The sequence below is a fragment of the Eleutherodactylus coqui genome, chromosome 2 (assembly GCF_035609145.1).
Source record: "Eleutherodactylus coqui strain aEleCoq1 chromosome 2, aEleCoq1.hap1, whole genome shotgun sequence".
NCBI lineage: Eukaryota > Metazoa > Chordata > Amphibia > Anura > Eleutherodactylidae > Eleutherodactylus > Eleutherodactylus coqui.
The window spans coordinates 189,798,163-189,823,149 of NC_089838.1; the positions used below are offsets into that span (position 1 = coordinate 189,798,163).

At 42.2% G+C, this 24,987-nt stretch overlaps 1 protein-coding gene across 3 annotated transcripts in view; it reads right to left on the reverse strand.

The window, feature by feature from the left end:
- Window positions 1–24,987, reverse strand: part of TAF3 (TATA-box binding protein associated factor 3) — a 103,867-nt gene that overhangs the window by 13,181 nt on the left and 65,699 nt on the right. For 2 of the 3 annotated variants that reach the window (XM_066592091.1, XM_066592089.1), the window contains exons 3-4: window positions 5,850–7,627; window positions 3,116–3,201 (exon numbers count right to left, since the gene is read on the reverse strand). In XM_066592091.1, the coding sequence (XP_066448188.1) occupies window positions 3,116–3,201; window positions 5,850–7,627 (1,864 nt within the window). The remainder of the gene's footprint in view (window positions 1–3,115; window positions 3,202–5,849; window positions 7,628–24,987) is intronic. The other variant, XM_066592090.1, reaches the window with a different exon arrangement.

The following is a 24,987-nucleotide window of genomic DNA, read 5'->3' on the forward strand; positions in this document are numbered from 1 at the left end:
GGTCATCTTTAGCTGCGGGAAAGAGCCGAAGACATCTGACTGAGCAGAAGTGCTTAGAAGGTGAAAATGCAGGTATTCTTTAAAAGAAACTGGTGTACTTATATAGGTTTCACGGTGACACCCGCAATGCATGTTAAAATCACAGTCACTGAGCAAAGGTCTAGGGTAAATACAAAAGTAAAAAAAACTCTTAGCTCCCCAACAGCCTACATTTACAGATGTAGAAGATCATAGCTAGTCCGTGATAACTTGTCATAAAAAGTTATCTTAAGCTATTAAAAAGCTATTGTTATCTTATCACAACACATTGTAAAGTCATTTAAAGGTAAATAAACTGGGATACAGCAAGTTAGAATGAGTTAAAAGTCATGTTAAAATTTGTTGCATCTGTAGTACCCTCCAAAGAATTAAACCACTTGCAACATTCATGAAAATTTGCAAGTGACAAGACGTAGTGTCAGACAGAGCGATCCTGGTAACCCAAAGAGTCTCCTTCGTGTGTGTCACTTTAAATTTGTACGGCAAGGAAAGAAGGAATGCAAAATGGACAGGGGGATTGCTCTCCCCGGTGAAGCAGGAAGTGCATTGCCAAAGGTGAAAGCCCCATAAAGAGCAGTAATGGCTACAAAAACAGAGAAGAAATGAATTCATACTAAACATGTTACACTGATGAAACATTTTATTGGGGGGCTGCACTCTAAAACCAGTGTTGTCCTGTGCAAAACCAAAGCGTTACTGATTGAGCTAGCAAGGGGGATGACTTGGGCTTCATGCACAAGGGCATATTCGGCACATTATACTGAGTGAATAGAACCCATTGATTTCAATAGCTTAATTCACATGTGCACATTTTTTAGTTGTTTTGGTCATGCAAAAAAAAACAGACAAAAAAACCTCTACATGTCTTATTTTATTTTCATCCTACAGTTCTCCTTCAATGAAAGTCTTCAAACAAAGGCTGGACAAACACATGTCTGGGATGATCTCATGATCCTGCATTGATCAGGGGGTTGGACCCGATGACCATGGAGGTCCCTTCCAACTCTACCGCTCTAGGAGTCTATTTTGGTTTGTGTTCTAGACCGAAATAGCCAATTGACGTCAATGGGAATACACAGTGAATACTCATGATACAAACATATTTGTGCATATAATCAATGGACCCTGCTTGCATTTATTTATACAGGTAAATATGCAGTGATTGCACGTACGCCCCCCCCCCTCAAAAAAGCCAACTAATGTCAAATACGCATAGAATACGTAGGGTTTCAGCCTGTGAATACGCTGCATATTCATAAACCAAAATCTGCATAGGACCGTGTGAATGGGCCCTTATGGGAATAGGATAAATCGGTACTCTGCAGTCATTAACCCAAGGCATAGGAACATGGCCAAACTGAAAAGTATAAGCAGCAAATCTGTGGGGAAAGCAGACTAGTGCTGTGAATGCTGAACTGCAAGAAGTCCATCAGTGTCCAAGTAGATGCCATATCTTAAGCACCTAGTGGCATTAAGTCAATTAGTGATCAGTGACTTGATAACACAGCAGAGAAAATGCTGTAATGCACTGTTCAAATAATACATTAAGAAGCAGTCTTAAATATTTTAAGTCCAAATGAACTAACACCACCTAACCCATTATGGATAAGATCTGTTAAAAAACATTAAAACACAATTTATGGAAGCTGTGCCCAGAGATAAGCTTAATTTGCAGACTGACCTTTTATTTATTTAGGGAACCAAATGAGGTCTAATTGCATTAGAATTGAATCCAGTAAATTTCCCTGAAATACTTATTTGGCAGCCTTAGAATTGGTACGTCGGCAAATGCTGCTACTCTAAATGGCACAAAGTGTATGCTGGAATCAGATAGTTGGCTTCATCAACTTGTTTTAGAGAAAATCATAAATCTGGAGACTTTTGTGAACCAAAAGGTATATGGCACCAGGAGGGCCTCGTGAAACAGATACATCTGTAAAGGGGGGCCACTTGGGAATTCCACACTATTTGAAGTGGTTACACATGTGGCGCTTGCCGCTTATTAAAAGCGGAAATCCTGCGAGAAGAGAGCTTACACAACATTCTGCACTGGATGAAGACAGCAGAAGGTTTTCTTTGCATTCGTGTAGGAAGAAAACATATGATGAACTTCGCTTAATGGTCTATTAAATGGAAATACAGTTGTCCCTCAGGCAATAATGGCCTTGGGTTACAATATTTGTAATTTGAACCAGCTTTTCCATTCAGTTTACAATGCCACAGAGATACCAATGGAAGGGCCAACCAATCAGCGCATTCATTTCATTGGTATGATGTTGGTGACTCCATCTTATTTTCACCGTACGTTGTGTGAAGATGCTGCGATTTTTGCTATTCCAACAGCTCTTCCCAGACTTTATTTCCATTACTTATTTTTGCTCAGTTTCCCTTTCATCGTACTTCAGGCTGACATTCTGGGGATTTATGACCCATTACTAGTGTTCCAAAATACAGCCTCAAATTACAATACAATGTTTACCATCAAATTAATATTTTAACTTGGGATGGACTAGTTAAGGCAACCATTATAAAAATATAGATATGGCCACACTCACATCGGTGCAGGCTTCGTTCAGAGCCTCTTGCACAGTTCTGGCATTAAAGGGGTATCCTGGCGATGGGACCTTTTTTTCAGCTTTCATCCATCCAATGAAATAAATGGAGCAGACAGGTAGTGGAGTACAGCACTCGGTTATTTGTCTTCCACAGTGAAATGAATGGAGCTGCACCGGTTTATTCATTTTAATAGGGCAGGTAAGATAGCCGAGAAAAGTGCTTCGCCATGTGCCTGCACCATTAAGGGGAATGGAGCTGCTGCTGGTGGCTCCATTCCTCACTACACCACAATGGATGGCAAAAACTGGGAAGAGCTGTCCCATCACCGGAATACCCTTTAAATCCTAGGCAGCATCCGGAATCCAGATGGACCTCATTACTATGAATTGTGTATCTGGCACTTCTGGCAATTTCTTTTCTGCTTAAGATAATGAAGCCGAACAGAAACTTTACCAAAAGCTGAAATAAAGTAGGTGTGGACAGCATAAGAAGTGCTATTGGGTCTGTTTCTATTACTTACATTGTATCCTGGCCAGCGCCAACCCTCAATGTCAGACGGGGAATCACTGGTGATGGAGCAGGAAGAGACAACTCCACTTTGGCCTGCTAAAACAAAAGATTTTGTGTAGAAGACATGAAGTTATGAATACAAAACTTCTTAAAATCAACTTTAATTCATCTTGTGAATGCTACAACATCAACTATAATAGCAAATCTATAAGCTTCTCATTTCTCCAATATAGTTTGGTGCACCCTACTGCCACTTTAACTGTATTTTCCATTCATCTTAAAATCAATGATCTTAGAAAATGGGACACCCAATAACCACATAAGACCTTGCATCTTACCAATAATTGGCACCATTAGGTTTAAAAAAAAAAAAATCACTTGTTACATGACCCCCAAATGGATAAATATGTGACACATGGTCGCCGTAGTGACTCTCTGCTATAGCCAATAGCCATATCCTCTAATTGCTATGGCTTTAAAAAGGGCCATACCAGAGGGCCACACTATGCCCTGCTGAGCGAATCTTTCAAGCTGTGAAGTGTGCTCCGCCAATGTTCTCCTTGGCACTGCAGTAACCAGTGGTGTTGGCTCTCCCTAGTATACATGTCTGGTGGTGTACCAGGCCGTCTAATGCTGCCAGTCAACATGTTTTGATTGCTGTAGATCTTACTAAGCTCACAGTTTTAAACATACTAAACATTACAGGGGCAGACTAGTGAAAAACCGGCCTTTACAAATATATGTGCAGATGGCAACTACTAATCTGCCTAAAACAGGGTTACATTTTCTGCACATGCGTCGGTCTGCTGAGCTTCCAGCACACGCGTGAAGTTCGAAGCCTTGTGTGGCGCAGAGTGTTAGGGCAGTATGCAGTCCTAAAGCTTTCGCTCTTGACCTGAAGGTTGCAGGTTCAATCCCCGCTTAGTTCAGGTAGCCAGCTCAAGGTTGACTCAGCCTTCCATTCTTCGGAGGTTGGTAAAATGAGCTTGCTGGGGAGAGGGATAATAAATTACCTGAAAGTGCTGTGGAATAAGTTGTCCCTTTCCCTCCTTTCAAAGTGAAGTCATGGGTGAACCTGCGGCAAGATGACAGAGTCTGGGCCTACCCACTGGACTGGACCGCGGTATATACACGTGGCACGAGTGGCTTTTAAAAATCTTTTTTTTCATGTATACTTAAAAATGGGACAGTTACAAACATGTAATTGTAAAGGCTTGTTATTCACTAGTCTGCCTGTGTAATGTCTAGTACATTTAAAACCATTGACCGGTTCCTTTCAGCTTAAAGGCCTTTTACATGGGATGAGCCGTGGGGCAAAAAGTGCCCGACACTTGCCCCTGTGCTGTTACACAGGAGCAAGTATCACCGGATCGGTCATAACCCGGAGCGTTCTCAGTACTGATCGGCTAGTCATTCGGTTTTCAAGCATGCTGAAACCCGAACGACTTTGCTCAGTCGTTCAGTCTCTGCGTGCATTTACACGGGACGACCACTGATCTGTTTTTCAAGTAAGGGCCCCATTTACACGGGACGACTATCAATCAAAACCCTGAGAGAGTGCGGGGTTTTAAACAACTACTAACGATAATCGGCCTGTGCAAAAGGGCCTTTAGTAAGATCTACAGCGATCAAAACATGTTGATTGGCAGCCTTGGACTGCCTGGTACACTATACTGGGGAGAGCCAATATCACTGGTTACTGCAGTACCAAGGAGAACATTGGCGGAGCACACTTCACAGCTTGTACGATTCGCTCAGCAGGGCATAGTCTGGCCCTCTGGTAGTGGATGGGATATTAAAAAGGAAGACAATGTAATCATTTAGACAAAACAAAAATCTAATTTACATTTTCATTAGCGCTGCTGCTGTGTTAATGTTATCTCAATTTTCATTAAGATTCAATCATTGCTTGGCTTCACTATAATTTTAATTTATCACAAACTGCACTTCCATGTCAGTGTGATTTTCTTTTTAAACTAGAAGTGAAATCTGAACATTAGGAGTTAAAAAGGACAACTGGCCTTCAGGGAAAGCACAGAAAACTGAGGCCGGGAGTGTTTTCACTTTTAAGCTCCCCAAATCGCCATAAAAGCAAAGTATTGCAATACAACATCCCTTTGTAAGTGCCTTAAAATACATTGTTAGTGGATTTGTCCAGTTTAATGTATAAGCAACTCTCCTTTCACCTGAACTAATAATGGTAGTCTTATAAACCCTTTACTGCCATGTGCTGAATTTTTTGCTAATCTTTAAGGATTTAGCTACTTTGCCACATACCTCAGGGCACCAACTGATAAAGCTTTAACTCCATGTAGCTCCTAAAACCCCAGCAGAGCAGAAAAAGCCAGGGAAAATGCTAGAAATTTAAAGGGGAACCAAAGTCCCAACTTGCAGGAGTCAGGTGGATTTAGGAAACACTTATCAGCTATTCGTTGTACAATTTAACTTATTATGGGCATTCTTTGTGCTGGGAAGCTTTACAGTGATATTCTGATGGCTACTGACCATCTCTGTCAATTTAATCTGTTATTACAGAGTTTCTCCATTTGTCTTGTTCACCTTAATCTAGATCTTAAAAAGGCCAAGTCACCCATACAAAGAACAATAAAAGTTGCCCATTTAGGGCATGGCAGTATTACGACAATCCTCCAAACAGTGATGTGTAAGTAGCTACTTTGTCTGGTCGGAGACACGAACACAAAGGTGTGGTCAATGTAAGAGAGGGAACATTGGTAAAACCTTACTTTTTCATGCTTGTGTTTTTCCTTGTCTTTGTCTTTCTTGTCCTTTTCCTTTTTCTCTTTTTCCTTCTCCTTTACCTTCTCTTTGTCTTTCTTTTTCTTCTTCTCTTTCTTCTCCTTTTTCTTGTCTTTCTCTTTAGTTTTCTCTCGATCTTCAGTTACTTTTTCTGGAACCAGTGGAGACATGGAAGGCATCAAAGATGGCAGTCTAACTGAATTGGGAGTATTTATAATTGGCAGGGACATGTCTTTAGGTGGCAATACAACCGGAGCGGATTGCGAACTTTTCAACTTTTCTTCTTTGTTTTTCTCTTTTCCTTTCTCTTTCTTTTCTTTATCCTTCTTACTCTTTTCTTTGTCTTTCTTCTTATCTTTATGCTTTTCTTTTTCTTTCTTCCCGCTGTTCTCTTTCTGCTTTGGTTTTGGTTCAGAGTCATTTAAATCTTTTGACTTAAGTCTATGTATTTCTCCATCATCGTCCTTGATTGTGTCCTTCCACTGAAGTTTTGAATCTTTGACTCCATCTTTGTCTTTTTCCTTGTTTTTGTCCTTGTTTTTTTCTTTGGTTTTATCCTTGTCCTTCTGTTTTTCTTTGTCCTTTTTCTTCATCTTTGTTTTCGGTTCCTTCTTTGCCTTTTTCTTCAACTCTACTGGCGATGATAGTTTAGACTTTTCTTCAAATGTTTTGACAAGTGGTTCTGGAGTAGGGGGAGATGCAGAGGGAGAAGAAAAGCATGGCTGACTCACAGCCGGATTTGGTGGAGTTTCTTGGTTGACTTTTCGAATCACTTCATTTATAGAGTCATCCATTGTCCATGAAATATCAGAACTGGAGGTGCCTCCTGAAGCAGGTAGTGGCGTGCTACAAGATTTAATAAGACTGTTTGCAGCTGTAACCTTAGGAGTAGCAGGTTCTGCTATTGTAAGTCTTTTTGGACTAGTAAAGACATCACCCTCAGATTCAGAACCCGAGGAAAACTCAAATGGATCAGGTTCTTGTTCAGCACAAGCTCGAGCAATAACCGCATCAATTGAATCTTCAATTGTATTATCAGCAACTGATTGTTTTTTGCATGGATTTTCAGTGTTTAGTTTTTCAGAGTCTTGTGATGCTTGATTTTGTTTTACTTGTATATTCTCTCTTCCAATCTTTTCGCTTAATGCAGCTAGTGGTGTACGACTAGGAGTTTCTGACTTAACAGTTGGCTGGGTACTAGGCGCAGATGCTTTTGGGCTCTTGGGGCTTTTAGGACTTTTGGCACGTCCAGGAGACTTCTTATCCTTTAAAGAACTTTTAGGTGACCGCATTGGACTCCCTAGAACTGCAGTCAATGGTGTAGATTTGGGAGATTTCGTTTTTTGTCCTGGTGAACTTTTTGATTTTGTTTTGGAGGTAAATGCTTTAGATTCTAATGGTTTGGAAGAGGGAGTCTGAGGTTTAACTGGAGAAAGCATAATTGGCTCTGAAGAAGAAATAGTTGAGTCAGAATTGTCCTGTATGTGACTGGGTGAAAGCATAGGGGAAACCTTTTGAGCATTTATTGAACTAAGTGGCTCTCGTGGTTCCAATGCTCCATCCAGAATATCTCCTTTACTATTGGCCAATCTTTGCCGTTTCGCAAAAGGCATTTCCAGAACTTCTGGACTATCCAGTGGTCTTTTACTTAAATAGTTCTCATCATTAATAGTTTCATCATCTTCCATCTCTCCTTCCTCAAGAGAAACCTGCATAGCTTCTGCTGAAGTCCCAACATCTGTGGGTACTTGCTCCTCCTCTTCTTCTGTAAAAAAGAAAAAAGGAAACTCGAGTTAAATCACAAAAGGACACGGACAATGCACACATTTTCAGAGTGGAGTCTATGATTTACCCCATTTGAAAAAGCAAAACATTTTTAAACTAGTGGTGACAAGCAGGGCAACAAAGATAGTTTACTCCTGTTCACCTCATGCTATTGACCTCTAGTTCACATACATGCCAGGTAAAGATTCCTGCATCTACTTGTGTCGGAAAGTTGTGATGTATCCCAATGTATAGGTCACCCATAGGATCCCATTGTGAAAAAAAATGTATACTGAGCAGTATATGTATTTTACTGTAAACTTCTCTATGGGATAGTCAAGTTTACCATGTAATTCCATAGGGTTTTTTTTGCTATTAAGTACACCAATGCATACAGGCCCGATGGATGCCAAAAGATCACTTTGAGCCTCTGTCAGAGCTCCGTGGATCTTATTAGTATGTATGTCACAAGCCTTTTCCAGCGCTCATGCCGATGTGATGTGAACAGGGCCTTATTTGGCTACAGTGATTGCTCTTGAAATGCATTTGTCGTTACGAATTTTGGATATAGATTTTATTTGACTTTATCCACAGCAAAATAATCAATGCATCTATTGTAACAATTTAGTCTTCTGGGTACCTGCACATATTTACTGATGCATTTAAATGTTTGCATGGTCTAGCTGTGTATACAACAAGCCAGCACTGACACCTGATATTATAAATGGGCTAATATATATGGTAATAATGTTGTATCACATAACTGCAGAGTGCCCTGATAACAGGACGGCTCAAGAGTTTCTATGACTACATACTAGACCAGGCTGTTTACAGGGACATGCTGCTGACACCACCAACGTATTAAAACCGCTAGGCTTTTGTTATTTATGATGTTAGTTTATGATAAGGACACCTCAACCTATTCCCTTTACCTGTCACATACAATAAATTGGACGCATAAATCACCACATCTATGTTATTACCAGTGACAGTAACATACAACGTGCTGGAAGAGGCCAATATAGAAAATAAATATATAAGATATAATGAAACTGCATTTAGGTCATAAGGATAGGTCATCAATAGTATTTTTGTGGAAGACCCCTTTAATGAAAAGAACGCCTTAAAGGCCAAGTTCACACTGTGGTTTTCATGTTTCCACCTAACTGTTCTGTAGTGGCAGCAGCCATACAGAAAGAAAAGGCTTCAGTTTTTACACCTATAGGCATGCATTGAAACAGACGACCTTCATTTTTAATCCGTTTGTGTTTTTGCTCAAGTTTTAAAAATGGAACGGCGAAAGAAAATTGATAGACTGCTGCACTTTTGATTCCAGTAAAAAAAAAAAAAAAAAGTTACAATTTGTTTATTTTTGCTGTCAATGGAAAACAGGCGGTAACTGGCATCTGTTTTTAATTACACCTTTCTTTCAGTTTAGCGGCTCCCACTATGGAACTGCCAACCGGAAACAAATGCTAGTGTGAACTGAACCCAAAATATATTTTCTGCACTTTGAACTTCAATGACAACCCCTTTTCATATACCCAATCTAAGAGAGGGGCAGTTCCCCGCTCAGGACCGCCCTCTCCATGAGCAGATTGGAGAGTCACTAAAGAGCCAGTGGCCACATGGTGATCGCCTGATCCCCATGCTATAAAAGGTGGATAGTTTAGAGATCCTCCTACAGCAAGAAAATGCTTCAAAAACATAAATCTAGTGTCTTATTTCAGTACGATTTTCACATTCCTTGTTGAAAAAATGACTATAAGTACCTACAGGCAATAGTTTTCATAGACTAATGCATCAGCTACATGGGACAACTCAAACGTTCATTTGAATGAATTTCGCCAGATAATCGGCCCATGTAATTGGCCTTTAGGAATCAGTCTACTAGATGGGTGGAGTACTGATGTCAATCAGGCTATATAAAGTGAGGCAGTGAGTGAAGCTTGCACAGAGGGGTTACATATACTACATTTCAAATGGCTTCTTTTTTTAATAAAATGAAGGTTCTTTAACACACACACTGTTGAAGGTTTCAAGTAATTGCTGGAATTTTCTATTCCAAAAATGATAGCTGGAGGCCTGATGGCATCCCAATGGACCTCGTCATAGTCAAGGGGATCCAACACTGTGATGAAGCTAGTGTAAACAGGACCTTCTGTCTAACTGGCCGACATATTTTTGGCTTTTGAATTTCTAAGATTATAATTTAACAGGGATACAAATCTGGAAATAACAAATGGATTCCACAAGGACTCAAAAGGTGTCCAGTGGTATCTGCCACCAAGACGTTACCAGCAGATCTCATCAATCCTGTAAGCCAGTAAGTTGTGAGGTATGGCATCCATGAAGCAAACTCTCTTTTTGTCAGTGCATCCAAAAGAGGCTTAATTTAATTGACATCTGAAGAATTTGAAGGCCAGGCTAACCACAGAAACGCCTCATGTTCCTCAAACCATTCTTGAACAATTTTTGCAGTGTGGCAGGGCGCATTATCCTGCCACTCGGGAATACAGTACCCATGAAGGGGTGTACTTAGTCTGTGCAATGTTTAGGGAGCTGGTAACTCTCGAAGCAACATCCACAGTAATGCCAGGACCCAAGGTTTCCCAGCAGAACCTGGCTCACAGTATAACACTGTAGCGGATGCTCACATGCCCACTGAAGGCGGTACACAGGAGTAAATACTGGCACTCTGACCAATCTTTAATCCACTGTCTGCTCTGAAACCTTTCACAATCTGCATTACCCTTTTGATATCTGATCAAATTGGTAGTCGTTTGCTTTCCACACACACACTGGGTGCCCAAAACTCTGTTACTGGTTTACCAGTTGTCCACCCTTGAAATACTTCTGGTAGGCACTATCTCCTTCATACAATGGAAATACCTTGCAAGTCTTGGTACCCTGGAGATGCACTGACACCGATCATTTGAATTGTGATGGCCAGAAGACTAAAGGCCCATTTACACGCAACGATTATTGCTCAAAATTCATTCAAACAGAAAATGAGCGATAAGTTACATGTAAAAGCTGCCATTGGGCACTTTTCGTCTGAGCGATGATTTTAAGGTGAACTGAAAACCCATGATTCAGCCGCCGAGAGATAAAGTATCTCTCAACAGACCGCATGCTGTGTTCTCCATGGGAGCCGGAGATTACATTGTATTCTGCCGGCAGCCCCGATGAGAACAATGCAGCTGTGTGCAGAGCCCAGCGTGTATCACACACTGGGGCTTTGCAAACAGCTCCCGAAGGCCCATTTACATGCAAATGAAAATGATAAAGTGTTAACGGACATCAGTGTCCATTAACACTTTATGTAAAAAGATTGCTAAAACTTTCAATCATTTGAAAGATTTTTTGCGTGTAAATGGGCCTTTTAAGTCACTCAGATCCCTATGCTTGCCTAGTTTTCCAACCCCTCTGTTCCAAGAACTGACACTAGACTCACTGCCTAATACATCCCACCCCTTGAGAGGTGCCATTGCAACAAGATAACTAATGGTTATTCTTTTTACCGGTCCGTGGTTTTAATATTATGGCTGATTGGTGTAAGTCATCTTGTAGTCCTCTCTTACAACTAGGCAATGGTGAAAGAGAATTCAACAGATTGCGGTTTCTGGATGGTAAACTAGTACTGTTGCCACTACAGCACCCTAATGACTTTTCACCCAGCTTTAATAGGTATTTTAGGTGTGTTCATCATGCGTGGGGCTTGTCACATTTAATATAGATTATGCTGTTTTTAGGTAAGAATGCATGCAAGTCGCAACTAAGGCCGCCTGCACACGGGCGGAAATCCCGTGGGATTTCTGCCACTATAAGTCTGCATAGGAGTGCATTACAATACGCACTCCTATGCAGACGGCCGCGGTTTGGCCCGCGAAATCTCGCGCGGCAAACAAACCGCTGCATGTCCTACTTCTGTGTGGGGCTTGCAGAGCCCCTCACAGAAACGTCACTCACCCGGCCGCCGGCTCCGGTCTGCGCATGCGCCGGCCGCCCGGCACATGAAAGAGCCGGGGCCGCCGGGCGCAGGTAAGTACGCGCTGCTCCCTGCAGGCGCTTGGGTCGGGTCCCGTGGCGAGAATCCTTGCCGCCGGATCCAACCCGCTTGTCTGCAGGCGGCCTAAGATTTAGATTTCTTTTTTTAAGCATTTTGTGTTTAACAAATACATCTATAAAAGAGTTTTTGGATTCCGTCAGAAATGCGTACATACACATAGCTATTGTTACACAAATATTTGCAGGCTCCTTTTCGTCACTTTTGTTTGCAGTAAACACGATTATAAGGCTATTAACTAGTTCAACAGATGCCTTCATTCTAATGCAGAACTTGCCCCACTGCTCTCAGTGACCTTGACAAAATTCTGGAAAAATATCTCAGGACCTGGGGCTCTAAAGCTATTTTAGAATTAGCTTTGAATAATTGTCCCACAATATGAGTTTCTTGATTAATTGCTTCAGATAAGGTCTCGTTTTCTTCGCTGGCCTCCAGTGGCTCCCCCTTATTTCCCATAACCGTTTGTCTCGTTCCTCTGCACACTGGGAATGGCAAGGAGAAAAATCAGAGATACACCAATTCCATTACTTAAGGATTAGCTTTGCGATAACCCTTCGTATTCCATTACTGACCATTACTAGTGTAATTATTTCATCAAATTTACTTTGTTTGAAAGATGCACTAATTGTTTTCAAAAGCTTATTAGACAAGCAGAACGTACTTAGAAAACACCAAGGAATTGATTTTTAACAGCACAGAAATCACAAGGTATGAAAAAAAATGTATCCTACAAATTCTATCATGTTAGCACTTTACCTAAAGTTAAGGTAAACCGCTGGCAGAGCCACCCAACAGCCAGAAGTGCTGAAATACCACCTGCTGTACTCTACCCAGGTAATACACCCGAAAAACCACAGCCCTTTGTCAGCACCGGACACAACTGCATCACCTAGCAGTCATAGTAAAATCACAGCAATGAAAGAATGTATCACCTATGTATCTTTTTTAACTAATTAAAATCGAATCGTGAAACATATTGCATTTTTCTAATCTCTTTCCATTTTTTTATTCTATTTTCGATACAAAACTATGGGCGCCGTCATCTTGCTTGAGCTGCAGCTAGCAGCATTTAGAGATATGTAGCACTGACATAATGGGCAGGTGGACCCATTGACTTCTATGGGGAAACGTTCCAAGCATGGTATGGCCACCCTCACACAGGCACTTCTTAAAACAATTAGCACAGTGCTTTGAGCACCACGCTAACCGTGGTATAACGCTCCCATTGTTTTCACTGGGAGCCGCTCACACAGCACTTTTCAGCACCACGATTTTTGAGCGGTGTCTGTTCTATTTTTGAGCATTTAGCGCTTTTCATTAATGATGAGGAGTGCTAAAAGCCGGTGGTCGAAAACTAAAGTGAAACGCGGCAAAGTGCTGCCGTTTGCTATGTTCATGTGTGAGGGAGGCCTAAGACTATTATTTGGCTTAGAGATCAGTGTAAAAACTGCAAGATTTCAGTTATTTTTTATCCTTAAAGGGCTACTCTGGTAAAATATGTTTTTCATTCATTATGTAACTAGTCAGTAGGGAATAGTCACAAAAACTCATATTGCAGTTCCAGATAATGATTAGACAGCTCCTGTCACACAGTTATAATAAAGGAGATCACAGTTCATTCACCCTGACTGTATGGTCTTTAGATTATATAGGAGAATATAGAGGGCAATATTAATCACACTGCCCTCCCAGCAGATAGAGATGGTAATTGCTCTAGGTGGGCCTGTTACACAATGCATTATGGGATTTCTAGCATAGCATGCAGGGAGAGAAAGCAGAGATACATCTAAAAATGAAGATTGTGTCTGATAAGCATCTTGATTTCTCTAACACAACTACTTTCTTTTTTACTTAAACAGTTTGAAGATCTAACCTACATCAATGGGATACGAATCATCAGTTATGGTACGGTAAATACTGAATGCATGACTGTGAACAGAACCTACAGATTTATGTTGTCCTAAGCACAGGGCAGTGTGAGACAGTGAAAACCTCCCTTATTACAAAATAACTGTTATACTACATATCCTTAAATTGGCAGCTCTACTCTGACTTCTCCCGCCTAGCTTACAGTAAGGCCGGTGGCACATAAACTCACTGGATTCCGCATCTGGGAGCCCACAGTGGAATCCGGCTCTGTCCCCGGTCGGAGACCACATATACCGTTGGTTATCTGTATTGTGGATGTCTGCGGTGGCTTCCCATCGGTCATGTGCACTATAGTTTATTTTTAAATCTTTGTTTTTCCCGCGACATCAATTGCGGATGGGACAGGGGTCGGACAGCTTCCATTGACTTCACTGGAAGACGTCCATGCGGAATCCGCACGAAAGTAGAACATGTTGCGATTTTTTTCCTCCACAATTCAAATCTGCGAGTGTGTAGGAAAAGTGATTTAGCATAGCAGAATTCTAAACTGTATTGGCTGTGGATCCTCGGTGTGGATGCCAACTGCAGATTCTGCAATGCAAATCCGTTCATGTGCCACCAGCGCAATACGTCACTCCTCATTTCTGCATATAATTTTATACAAAAACATAGTAGGAAAAAAAAATATGTTCAAAAAAGGTAACCATATGCTTTGAAGTTGAAACATATCCTAGAGAAAACTGTAAAATATGCCATGTGTTTCCATATGACTAATATGCCTTCCAAACCCTAAGAAAATGAAAGGGTTAATTGAGCACTCGGTGAGGTCAAGTCGATGTGTGTCAGTGAGGTAGGCACCGCACGGTGTAACAACAGGTTATAATTAAAGCTGGCTTAATTAGGATTGTCAGGGTATTGGACATAGTGTTTAAATAAATGTAAACCAGTGATCATGTTACAACATACCGCTAACAATTAAGCTTACCAGCTATGATTTGGTAAAAGTTTGTGTAAACTTCTTATGACCTTTCCACCAAAGGAAATGTTGGAGAGAGAGAGAGAGAGAGAGAGAAAGGAAAAAAAACCTTAAAAAAAAGGTAGAAAAAAAAAAAAAAGTTGTTTTTAGGAGATTATATAAAATTTAGCTTCTACTTTTTATAGCATTTTCTGGTCACTGACTTGCTATGTGCGACTCCGAGGATTGCTACAGGGGATCATAGGATGCATCTCATCAGCAAGTTGTGATAAAACACATATACATACAAATTCCACAACATTCTTGGCGATGGGGAGAATGGCAACTTTTTCAATTTACAGGAAGTATATCCGCTATATAATAGTAAGCAACTGCAATGGGACCAAAGCAATGTGTAGTCCTGGCTTTCTAAGGAACTACAACCCTATCCAAGCTACAATCAGTCAGGCATGCGCAGGGCCATCCGCGGTCTCTGCCGGCAGAGTGTGTTTGCAAATTGGGTAAAACTCTGCTGAGAGACCCCCAGAGTTTTATGCATATGCCTGTGGGCATGAGCCCTAACATTACACAGGTCTAATCAAATGAGCAAAGTGAAAGTCATTGTATGTTAGCAGCTCTTAAGACCCAAAGAATCTTGCTCAAAAATCGCTCAAAGCAGTCTTGAGTGAGAATCATTCGGTCTAACTGCACGAACATGGTGCAGTTTTCGTTAACGAGTGGCTGATCGTTCTTTTTCAGCGCCAGTCTTATCAGGACCGCCCCCTGAGTTCTCAGCGGGATACAGCTGATACTATTGTTTCAGCTGGTATCCCGCTCTGTGAACACAGCCAGAGTACGAAGACGACAGCGGTCCAGCTGTGTTCTGTATACCCTGCACGGAGCGGCCCTGCAGTGATTTTCGGGAAGGGCTTTAAATATAAGCCCTTCCCTGAAAATCATCCCATTCAAGTGTAAAAAATACATATTTAAAGCCCTTCCCCGAAAATCACCGCAAGGTTGCCTGTGTTCTGCATACCCCTCTTGGAGCGCTCCGAGAAGACAACAGCTGTATGCAGATGATAGCGGTCCCCGCTTGTCTTCTGCATACAGTATGAGGCTTCATTTACACACTTATGTTAAGTGAACGCTCAAAATTGTCACTCAAACTGCCGCTTGAGCGAATTTTGAGCGATCATCTTACCGTGTAAATGCGAACAATGATTATCGTTGTGTCTAAATTAGGCATTATCCAGGTGATTGTTCATTCAACCAACCAACCAGTCTATCTGATGTATATTATAAGCACCTTTAGGTTCGGGCTCACACACAACCATTTACCTGCGGGACTTGTGTGAGCACATAATAAAACGCGTAATTGTTGTGTGACACCAATCCTTATACACCATCTGGGCACAAAAGATATGGCATGCTGAGATTTTTTTTTGCGCGAGTAATACGTGCACGAAAAAAATTCAAGTGAGAGTGGCCCAATAGAAATCAATAGGCTATTGGCATCGCATGTTGTGCGCACGAAGTTTGCTGGTGAATCAAAAACGAAGAAAAAAAAATAAAAGTAAAAAAAGAAATAAAAAAGCAGCACATTAGATTTACACTAAAACAATTAGCGCAATTCCATTCTTCTATGTGAATGTGCCTTAGTACCAGATGTTATATGAAAACATATAAAAACGAGCAGCTAGGTTACGCTTTATCAGTGAACACTGGAGGAAGGATTAAACAAAAAGGTAATTTAATCATTGTTCTCATAACACTTCAAATACTTTGCAAATGTTGTTAAAAGAGTAAAAAAAAGTGACAAAGACTGGGATAATTACATGAGGTTGTGAAAATACCTGCATGTTTAGGCCGGACAGACTGGCTCCACGGCAAGAGTCTGGTATGTGACTTTTCTTTCTGTTGTATTATTTTGTCTCGGAAACATCAGTTGTTTTATAAATCATAAACTTAAATGAGAACAGTGATGGAATAACGCTGCCTGGCGGAGCGCAGAAAGGGTTAACGAAAACCAAAATATGCCATCAACAGCAAATCCCTTAGGAGACCCGTCCGCAGTCGGATAACCAGTTCATAGTCAGATTTAGTGGTTCTTTCAGCAAGAGTTGTTCTTAAAGGGTGAATTCAGACCCCAGTTAGCGCTGGCAGTTATCATTTAGGTTCCATTTTTTGAGCAAAGAAATTGAATTAAAACAGAAATAAAAGGTTTCATTTTTTTCCCCTATTGATTCAATGGGATTTAAAAAACACAAAAACCCCCAAACAGAATGCTTTCAGATGGTTTCTGTTCTCTTAAGGTTCCTTTTTTAACCGGAACTAATGCAGCGCTATTTGTTCTAGTAAAAAGAATATCCATAAACGGAAACAAACTGAAAGCCTTGGTTTTTTAACCCCTTAGAATCAGGGAGGGGTGGAGGGAACAAAAACTTTTATTTCTGCTTTAATTTTGTTCCTCTGCTCCAAAAACGGCTTCTAACTGATAGGGTATTAGATCTATACACCGGCCCCCATGAGAATTCTGACTGGCTCAAGCACAAACCAGGCTTAGGTAGGACGAAATAACCGCTCTGTCCTCATTCAAAAGAGGGTCTCGCAGCCCCATAAAACAAGACTGCTGGTAGGGTCTCACATGTCTATGGCCGGCTTAGGACATTGTATCGTGCTCTCAGTTTACTATTAGAAAAGCCAGGTAATGAGCTATGTCGGCAGCAGGAGACGGAACACGACCGGAGAGGAAAGGGGTCATTTTGTGAGGTTGCGGTAATTTGACGATTTGGTTCTCAATATGACATTAAAAGCCATTTTGCTGGCACTTTTTTAAATTTGGCCCTGTTTTTCAATAGGGCTATGTTCACACTGTGTTCAGAGGACTACATTTGGTGAACGTGACGTGAAGCTTCCCAGCGCATGTGGAGGGAGCAGACATGGGCCGCTGCGTATAGAAACCACAAGTCTGTCCTCTTGGCTCTCGTGGATGAAGAATTTTATAATCATTGTAGCCATTGTACAAAATGACCCCTTTCCTCTCCAGTCATGTTCCATCTTCTACTGCCGACACATAGCTCATTATTTGTTTAATTATTTAAGAAAAATGTAATTAGAAATATCTAATTATTCCTCCACAAAAGCCAAAAGGACACAGGCTTATTAAATATATATTTTTTTCTTTTAAGGACACTCTCACACAAGCCTTTTTAAAAATGCTGAGTTCTTCCTACATATTTAGTGCAGTAACTATGTAGGCAAAGCAGCCGATGACGTCACCATTCCCTCCCCCCACCCCTCCTTCCCGATGGCATAGTGAGGATTGTTAACGCACCCCATTCATTTTAATGGGTGATGCAGGGCGTCAAAAACACACACTGCTACACCTGAAAACAGAACATATGTTTGTTTTAGCGCACATTATAAGCTCTGTGCTAAAAAAAAACTCATCTGAGAAGCCCCAGTGAAATGAATGGAGGCTCGGTACAGTGTTTTTGGCGGCCGATAAAAAAAACACACTAAACGCTGTAAAAAAGAAAAAAAACACCTGTGTGAGAGTGGCCTAATACTGTATTGGAAACCACAGCAGACTATGCTTCCCTCTACATTAGGCCACTGGATGGTATATAGTTCTAAGAAATACTAAGCGAACCCTTTTGGAATTCTCCCTAAATTGGAGCAGAAGCGGACACATTTTATATATCAGACACATTAACTAAACCCCCCCTAAACAGTTGTGCCGCTCATGTCTTCTGGACCCCTCTCATAGGCAGCGTTTTACAGTGTTCAGCGTGGAGTTTCAAAACGCCTTCATTAATTTCAATAGGGCTTCTCAGACGAGTGTCTGAATGGGGTGTTTCTAACGCAGCGATTTTCAAACGCTGCCTGCTCAATTTTAGTGCATTTCAGCACAATTCAAAACACGTCATCAGCCATTGCAATGAAGATGTGCGTTAAAAACCGATGGTGAATGAGTCGTAAAAATGAGGGGTTTTACAGTGTTTTCAGATGCCAGTGTGAGTAGCCTTAGTGAGCAAATTGGGGCTTATTCACTAATAGAGTCTTAAAATGTGCTAGATTTATCACAGTAGTTCTGGTGAATGATAAATCTGTCTAGTCTGGGTTTAAACCACTTTTCAGTTGGGTTAGTTTTTGACAAATTGCACCAAATGTTTGGCACAATTTAGGCTACACCTTCTTACAATACAAAGGAATGCTTCTTTGTTGGACAGTCCAAAGAAAGTGCCCAAAAGCATTTAACACACAGTTATTGTGGCACAAAGCATATTTGACAGCCTTCTGATGCAATTTGCGCGAGAAAGTTGTCAAACTTCCAATAGTAAATCACCCCACTGAGTAAACATTTGCAGTGAAATGAGAAAATTGAAACGCCTGTTGTCGATTTAGCTATTGGTGAAGGTTTATTACTTTAGGAAGATGGGGTTGAAAGTGTGGGTTTCACAGGTGCTTTGCCCATTAACTAAAGGCACACAAAGCCTGCTTACTGACAAATCTGTTTGCATTATCGCATGGGTAACGCTAAACAACCTTTCTTGAAGCGAGCAACTTTCAGGAGATGCGTTCTAGAGACACATGAAGCTAAACAATACACGGCAACACCAAAACCTCAGCTGAACTGTGAAAGCATGGTGGAGGGAACATTGCCGTTTGGGACTATTTTGCTGCCTAAGGGCCTAGATGCCTTCCAATCACTGAGGGAACAATGAATTCTTGGGTGTATCAAAACATCTTACAGGAGAATGTAAGGGCAGTAGTCCATGACCTCAACTGAAGAGATGTTGAACGATGCAACAAGACATGAACCAAAGCACACAAGTAAATCAACTACATAGTTTAAAAAGATTTGTGTTTTGGAATAGCCAAGTCAGAGCCCTGACCTTAGTAGCTCATTCACACAGGCGTAAGAGTTGCACCTTACATTTTTGAACGCAACTTGCATCGAACAGCTCACACACACGTCTGTGTGCTGCCCAATACCCATGGGCAGTGGACAGTGCATGCAAAATTCTGGTCCATGCTATGGACCAAAGTAGGACATGCTGGGATTTGCTTGCCCCACATGGAGTGCTTGCGTTTACAGTCCAATTGGCTATAATTAGAGATGAGCGAGTATACTCGCTAAGACACATTACTCGAGCGAGTAGTGCCTTGGCCAAGTATCTCCCCGCTCGGCTCTAAAGATTCGGGGGGGGCCGGCGCGGGTGACAGGTGAGTTGCGGGGGGGGGGGGGGGGGGGGAGAGATCTCCCCTCCGTTCCTCACCGCCGGACCCGAATCTTTAGAGACGAGTGGGGAGATACTCGGCTAAGGCACTACTCACTCAAGTACGGTGCCATAGCGAGTATACATGCTCATCTCTAGCTATAATGGGTTTGTGTGCTGTCCATGAAATACACCGACAGCACACGTTTGGGATATTCGCCTCAACCCTATGAAGATGCTGTGGCATGACCCGAAAAGTTGCTGATCAATTGAAACACATTTGCAGGAAGGAATGGCCCAAACTTCCTTCTTGATGTTGTGAAAAAATCTTATTTACGATTATAAGTAACATTTGGTGAGGATGATTTATGCTAAAGGGGATCTACAGGTTAGGGCCAAGGGTTCAGCACAGTGGATACTCACGCACTCGGTAAAAGACATGAACACCACAACAGTTGGCGCGGTAAGTTTAATTAAGGTAGCTTTACATCGGTCGATTATTGTCCGAATTCTCACTGGAAATAGCAAATTGAGGCGACAATTGTCTTACATACAACCGACTGCCAACAAGCCACTGAGTGAGGAGGTGCTCAGCTGTTGGCTGCGTCACTTCATTCTTAGCTAAAAACCAAGCAACTATCTGCCGTGTAAACAGCAAAGAACAACAAAACAGGCTTTTCAATTACATTTATTAAGAATAAGGGAAAAATAGAAGAAGGTCATAGAAGTAATTTATACATTTTAGGCTGGGTTCACATACATTGATTATGTGCAGCCATTTTTAAGCCCGAGCTGGACAAAACAGATGCCATTTTTGGGTAATAGTGTTGCATCTGTTGGCTGAAACACAATGTGGTCAACTATTTTTTTTTATCCGGCTCAACAAACTATACAGTGGATGCCAGAAACCATCCCACAGAAAACAGAGATCAGGCCAGGCACCAGTTTCATGCGGGGTTTCACTTCCATGCCAGACAGAAAAAATAAAATGGATGATTACAATATGGGAATGAGGCCTTAAGGGTAATCTGTCAGGTACGAGTGCCAATCACCATCTGGAAGGAGGGGGGGGGGGGGGGGGTGGAATAGGTGAATATGAAGGAGCTTCATTCTAGTCCAGCCCTATAGAGTTTCAAATGGTAAGATTTGCAAAAAACACACTAAACGCGATTGGTATAATTCAGGTGTCAAATTCATTATTACTGAGGGCCTTATGGTTGTCTTCAAAGGGCCAATGTTAGTTTAAGACCGTATAGCAATAGTGCCCCCCCCCCCCATTGAAGCCACGGTAGTAATAGTGTCTCCAACATTGGCCCCAGTAGTAATAAGTGATCCCATAGTAGTCCCAGTAGTGATAGTAGCCCCTCTACTGACCTTTGGACGGCATCCCTACGGGCATTCCACTCCCTCAACCCACAGCTCTGATCCAGCAGCAACCATTGCCGAGTCTATGATTGCTGACCACCCCCACAGCCTCTGCGCTGCATACAGGACGGTACACAACGACGATCCCACGAGGGGAAAGATCAGCGGTTACAGACTTAGTACTGCCGGCGCCGGACCAGAGCCGCAGGCTGGGTGAGTTGAATGCTTGTTAGTTTGTTGCATGGCAGGCGGGCCACATAAAGTGAGGTGGCGGGCCAGATTCGGCCCTTGGGCCTCGTGTACGACGTGTGCTATAAGTGATAGCAATGTATAGTGACTAACACGCTGATTTCAGCAGTCTATCTTCATCCTGGGCAGCTTAGAGGACGGACAGGTTCCCTTTAAAAGGATTAGAATTCATAAGATAGATATAATGTATAGGTTTAAAGATAGGTTTGCTAGAGCTGTGCCGAGCCAATAACTGATTGGACCTCTGCTCACAACTTTCCTTACTTAATCATGAGGATTAAAAGCCGTACAAATTATCCATTGAAAAAACATTTTCCTGGCTCTGTTTATTTGTCACTTTCTGGCATTGTCAAGGACTGGCGCCAGGTGAACATCGTAAATAACATACCTGGCTATGGCGAGAAATACAGCTCTCCTAGTGAAACAACCTTCAGACGCCCTCTGCTTGTAATGCATGGAAGCTGGACACTCGGATAATGCTGCACTTGGACACATCGCATCCTCTACTCAGCAGAAAGCAGTCCATTTAGACAACGATTATCGCTCAAACTTTGCTTAAAATTTATCTTTTGAGAAATAACCACTGCAACCTAGAAAATCGACGATGACCGTTATCAGGGCCGCACACCGATTTTCTCAGTGGGCGCTGCCGATAGTATTTTTTCAGCTGCTATCCTGCTGGCAGTTCTTGGCGGGACACCCGCTGAAAGCGCAGAGAACAATGCAGCTGTTTGCAGATACAAAATACCCGATTTGTTCTCTGAGCTATTGCAGCAGTGTTGTGCTCCGCCTGCATTAACTCTTAAGTAGCTAATTAGCTACTTTGAGTGACAGTTTTGAGTGCTCATCTTTGCATAACTAACTGTCATTTGAGTGATTTTTCAGCGATTATCCTTTTGTGTAAATGGGCCTTTACTAGTTCTTGATAAGCCAAGCTCAATCTGGAGTCTAAACAAAGCATCCTGCCCACTTGTCCTAAAAGAGCAGAAATCACAACTAGGAATAGGTGTTAACACAGATGTCTGGAAGGAAACGTTCCTGCACCTCATGTACATTGATCCACACTGAGGAAGGTAGTGAAATACCCCCATACAGAGAACCAGAATATCAACACATTGTACTAGTACTGCAACAAATCCAGCTTTTTGTTCACTGCATTAGCTTCAGACATAGGCCGCCTGCAGAGAGCCGGGTTGGATCCCGCTGCGAGAACTCTTGCAGCAGGATCCGGATCCATGTCCCTGCAGAGACCTGTGGCTCGCCCGCTCCCAGCGTCTCCTCTCTGCGCTGTGTGCTGGCTACCAGACAGCCAGCGCATGCGCAGAGCAGAGCCGGCCTGTCACTACTAAAGTTTCTGTGCGTGCCTGTGCGAGACCCGCACAAAAATAGAACATGTGGCGGTTTGTTTTCCGCACGTGTTTTCATGCGGACAAATCGCGGCTGTGTGCATAGGATTGCGTTATCTAATGCAATCCTATGGCAGTGGGCACGGGCGGAAATTCTGCTGGAAATGCCGCCGCAGAATGTCCGCCCATGTGCAGAGGGCCATAGTCGTAGGGTACACATGTAAGCTGTGTGTTCATAAATGTGCCACATGCTGCACTGAAAACGTAGTTTAAAAGGATATGGCGCAGCTACTAACCTATGCCAGATTGTACTACCTGTGAGCAATCTTTCTGCTACAACAAGACACTTGCAAGCCAATGCCCCATTTTTCCAACATTTCTGCATAGGTTCCACCCCTGATTTCACTATGAGAATACAGTTTAAAAACTAGGAGGATACAGGCACTGATAATCACACAGTTATAATAGAGGAGACCACAGCTCATCCTTCTGTCTGTATACTTCTGGTCTGTAGTTTATTTCGGTGGCTATAGAAGGTAATAAATTAACTGCCCCTCCCCCTAAAGGTAAAAATGCTGGGCTGATGCATCATGGGATTGTTTGAAAGTTAAAAAAAAAGAAAAATCCAAGCCACAAGATGGTGCCTGATAAGTATCAGAGTGGGCTGTAGTGCAAGGAAGTGGATACAAAGACGAGATCTCCAGAGTGTGACAGGCAATCAGGGGAGGGGGGCAAGGATTGAAAAAAATGTGTTTTCTCCAGCGTGGCCCTTTAAAGTTTAACATGAAAAAGAAATATGAAATCTGGCTTTTTTCTTTTGCTCCAGCACACATATTGCTTTTTGTATTTTTGGAGGTCCACTGAAATGTTCGCTTGGAAAGAAAAAAAATGCAAAAAACATCAGCACTTTATGCAGCCAAAATGCTGTACTGGAAGGCCATATTCATATCTAGGATCCATTGATGCCTCTGCCACAGATATGGCACAAATTACTGGGCAGAAAAACAAAAACTGGCGAGGAGTGCAGCTATGACAGAAACCCAAAAAAGGACCCCAAGTGATATAGCTCCGCCCACATCTCACAGGTCCTGCAACTAAATAGAAAAAGCAGACAGACCGGAGCAACTGGCACACCCTGAAATGCACATAAGCCATATAGCACAGTGCCTTCGCTCCCATCATGCATCAAGTAGCAAATGTGACCAAGATGTCAGAGGAAGTGCAGATATTTTTTAGGTGGAGGGTCATGTGACAGATAAAAAGTGAAGGAAGTAGTTAGACCCGGTACAGTGACCCTATTACAGAAGGCCTTCTTGTGATTATGTACATTACGTTATAAAAGGTTAGTCAGCGCCCAGAAGACCCCACTGTTGTGATGGCAGGTGGCATAGGTCCTCAAGTCTTTTGGCATGGCTGTTTATGGCTCCAACACTTTAGTAGGAGCAGGTCAGGTGCCCAGCTGTCAGAGACCAGGTCCCCAAAAAGAGGACAGGAGCAGTTTATAGCTTCCATTACATATATATTGCTCAATAAGCACTATATAGTGAATGCCACGAGCGCACTAGGGGTTTCCATTTTCCTGCTCTGTTCGGGAAGCACGATAATTACAACCCCTGGCCAATCGGAATTGTCACATGACTGAACAAACCCCGTTGACTATACTGTCCAGTCTGATTCATGCTGGTTTGCTGTATGTGACTGGATAAAATAGCACTGCATGTTGTGCCATTTGTTCCTGTTTCTTAGTGAAAATCAGCAATGGAGGTTTTGAAGGAAACCTCAGACGCCAATGTGAACGAGCCCTAATTAGTATTTGGTCATGTAAGACAAACTCTTCTGACGGGGTAAAAGATGTGACTAGGTTTATGGTTCTAGATATAGGCACCACTGTATCTAGTACTTTTCATACAATTTAAAAGGTCTTTACAAGGGGAAAAGGTCATCACATTTGATCTCCATAAACTACGTTATGGGGCTCAAAGGTAAGGAAACTGGGAGCTGTGTTTGATCTTCACAGGGCACCCCGTTTCCAGAGCTGTGTCCCTGTGACTCTTTTCAGATGGCGAGGAGCGAACGATGTGCCATAGAGAAGAATGGGAGACTGCAAGCACTAAGCCATCTGCAAAAGAGAGTCATGCTTGTGTGTGCATGGTAATGGGGACACCGCACTGGCAAGAGGACCCGGGGAGTATCAAATACAGCTATAATGTAGGTTATATAGGCGCTCAAACATGGACAGATTCCTTTTAACCCCTTGAAGACCTGAGTGTTTCAATCCTAAAAAGA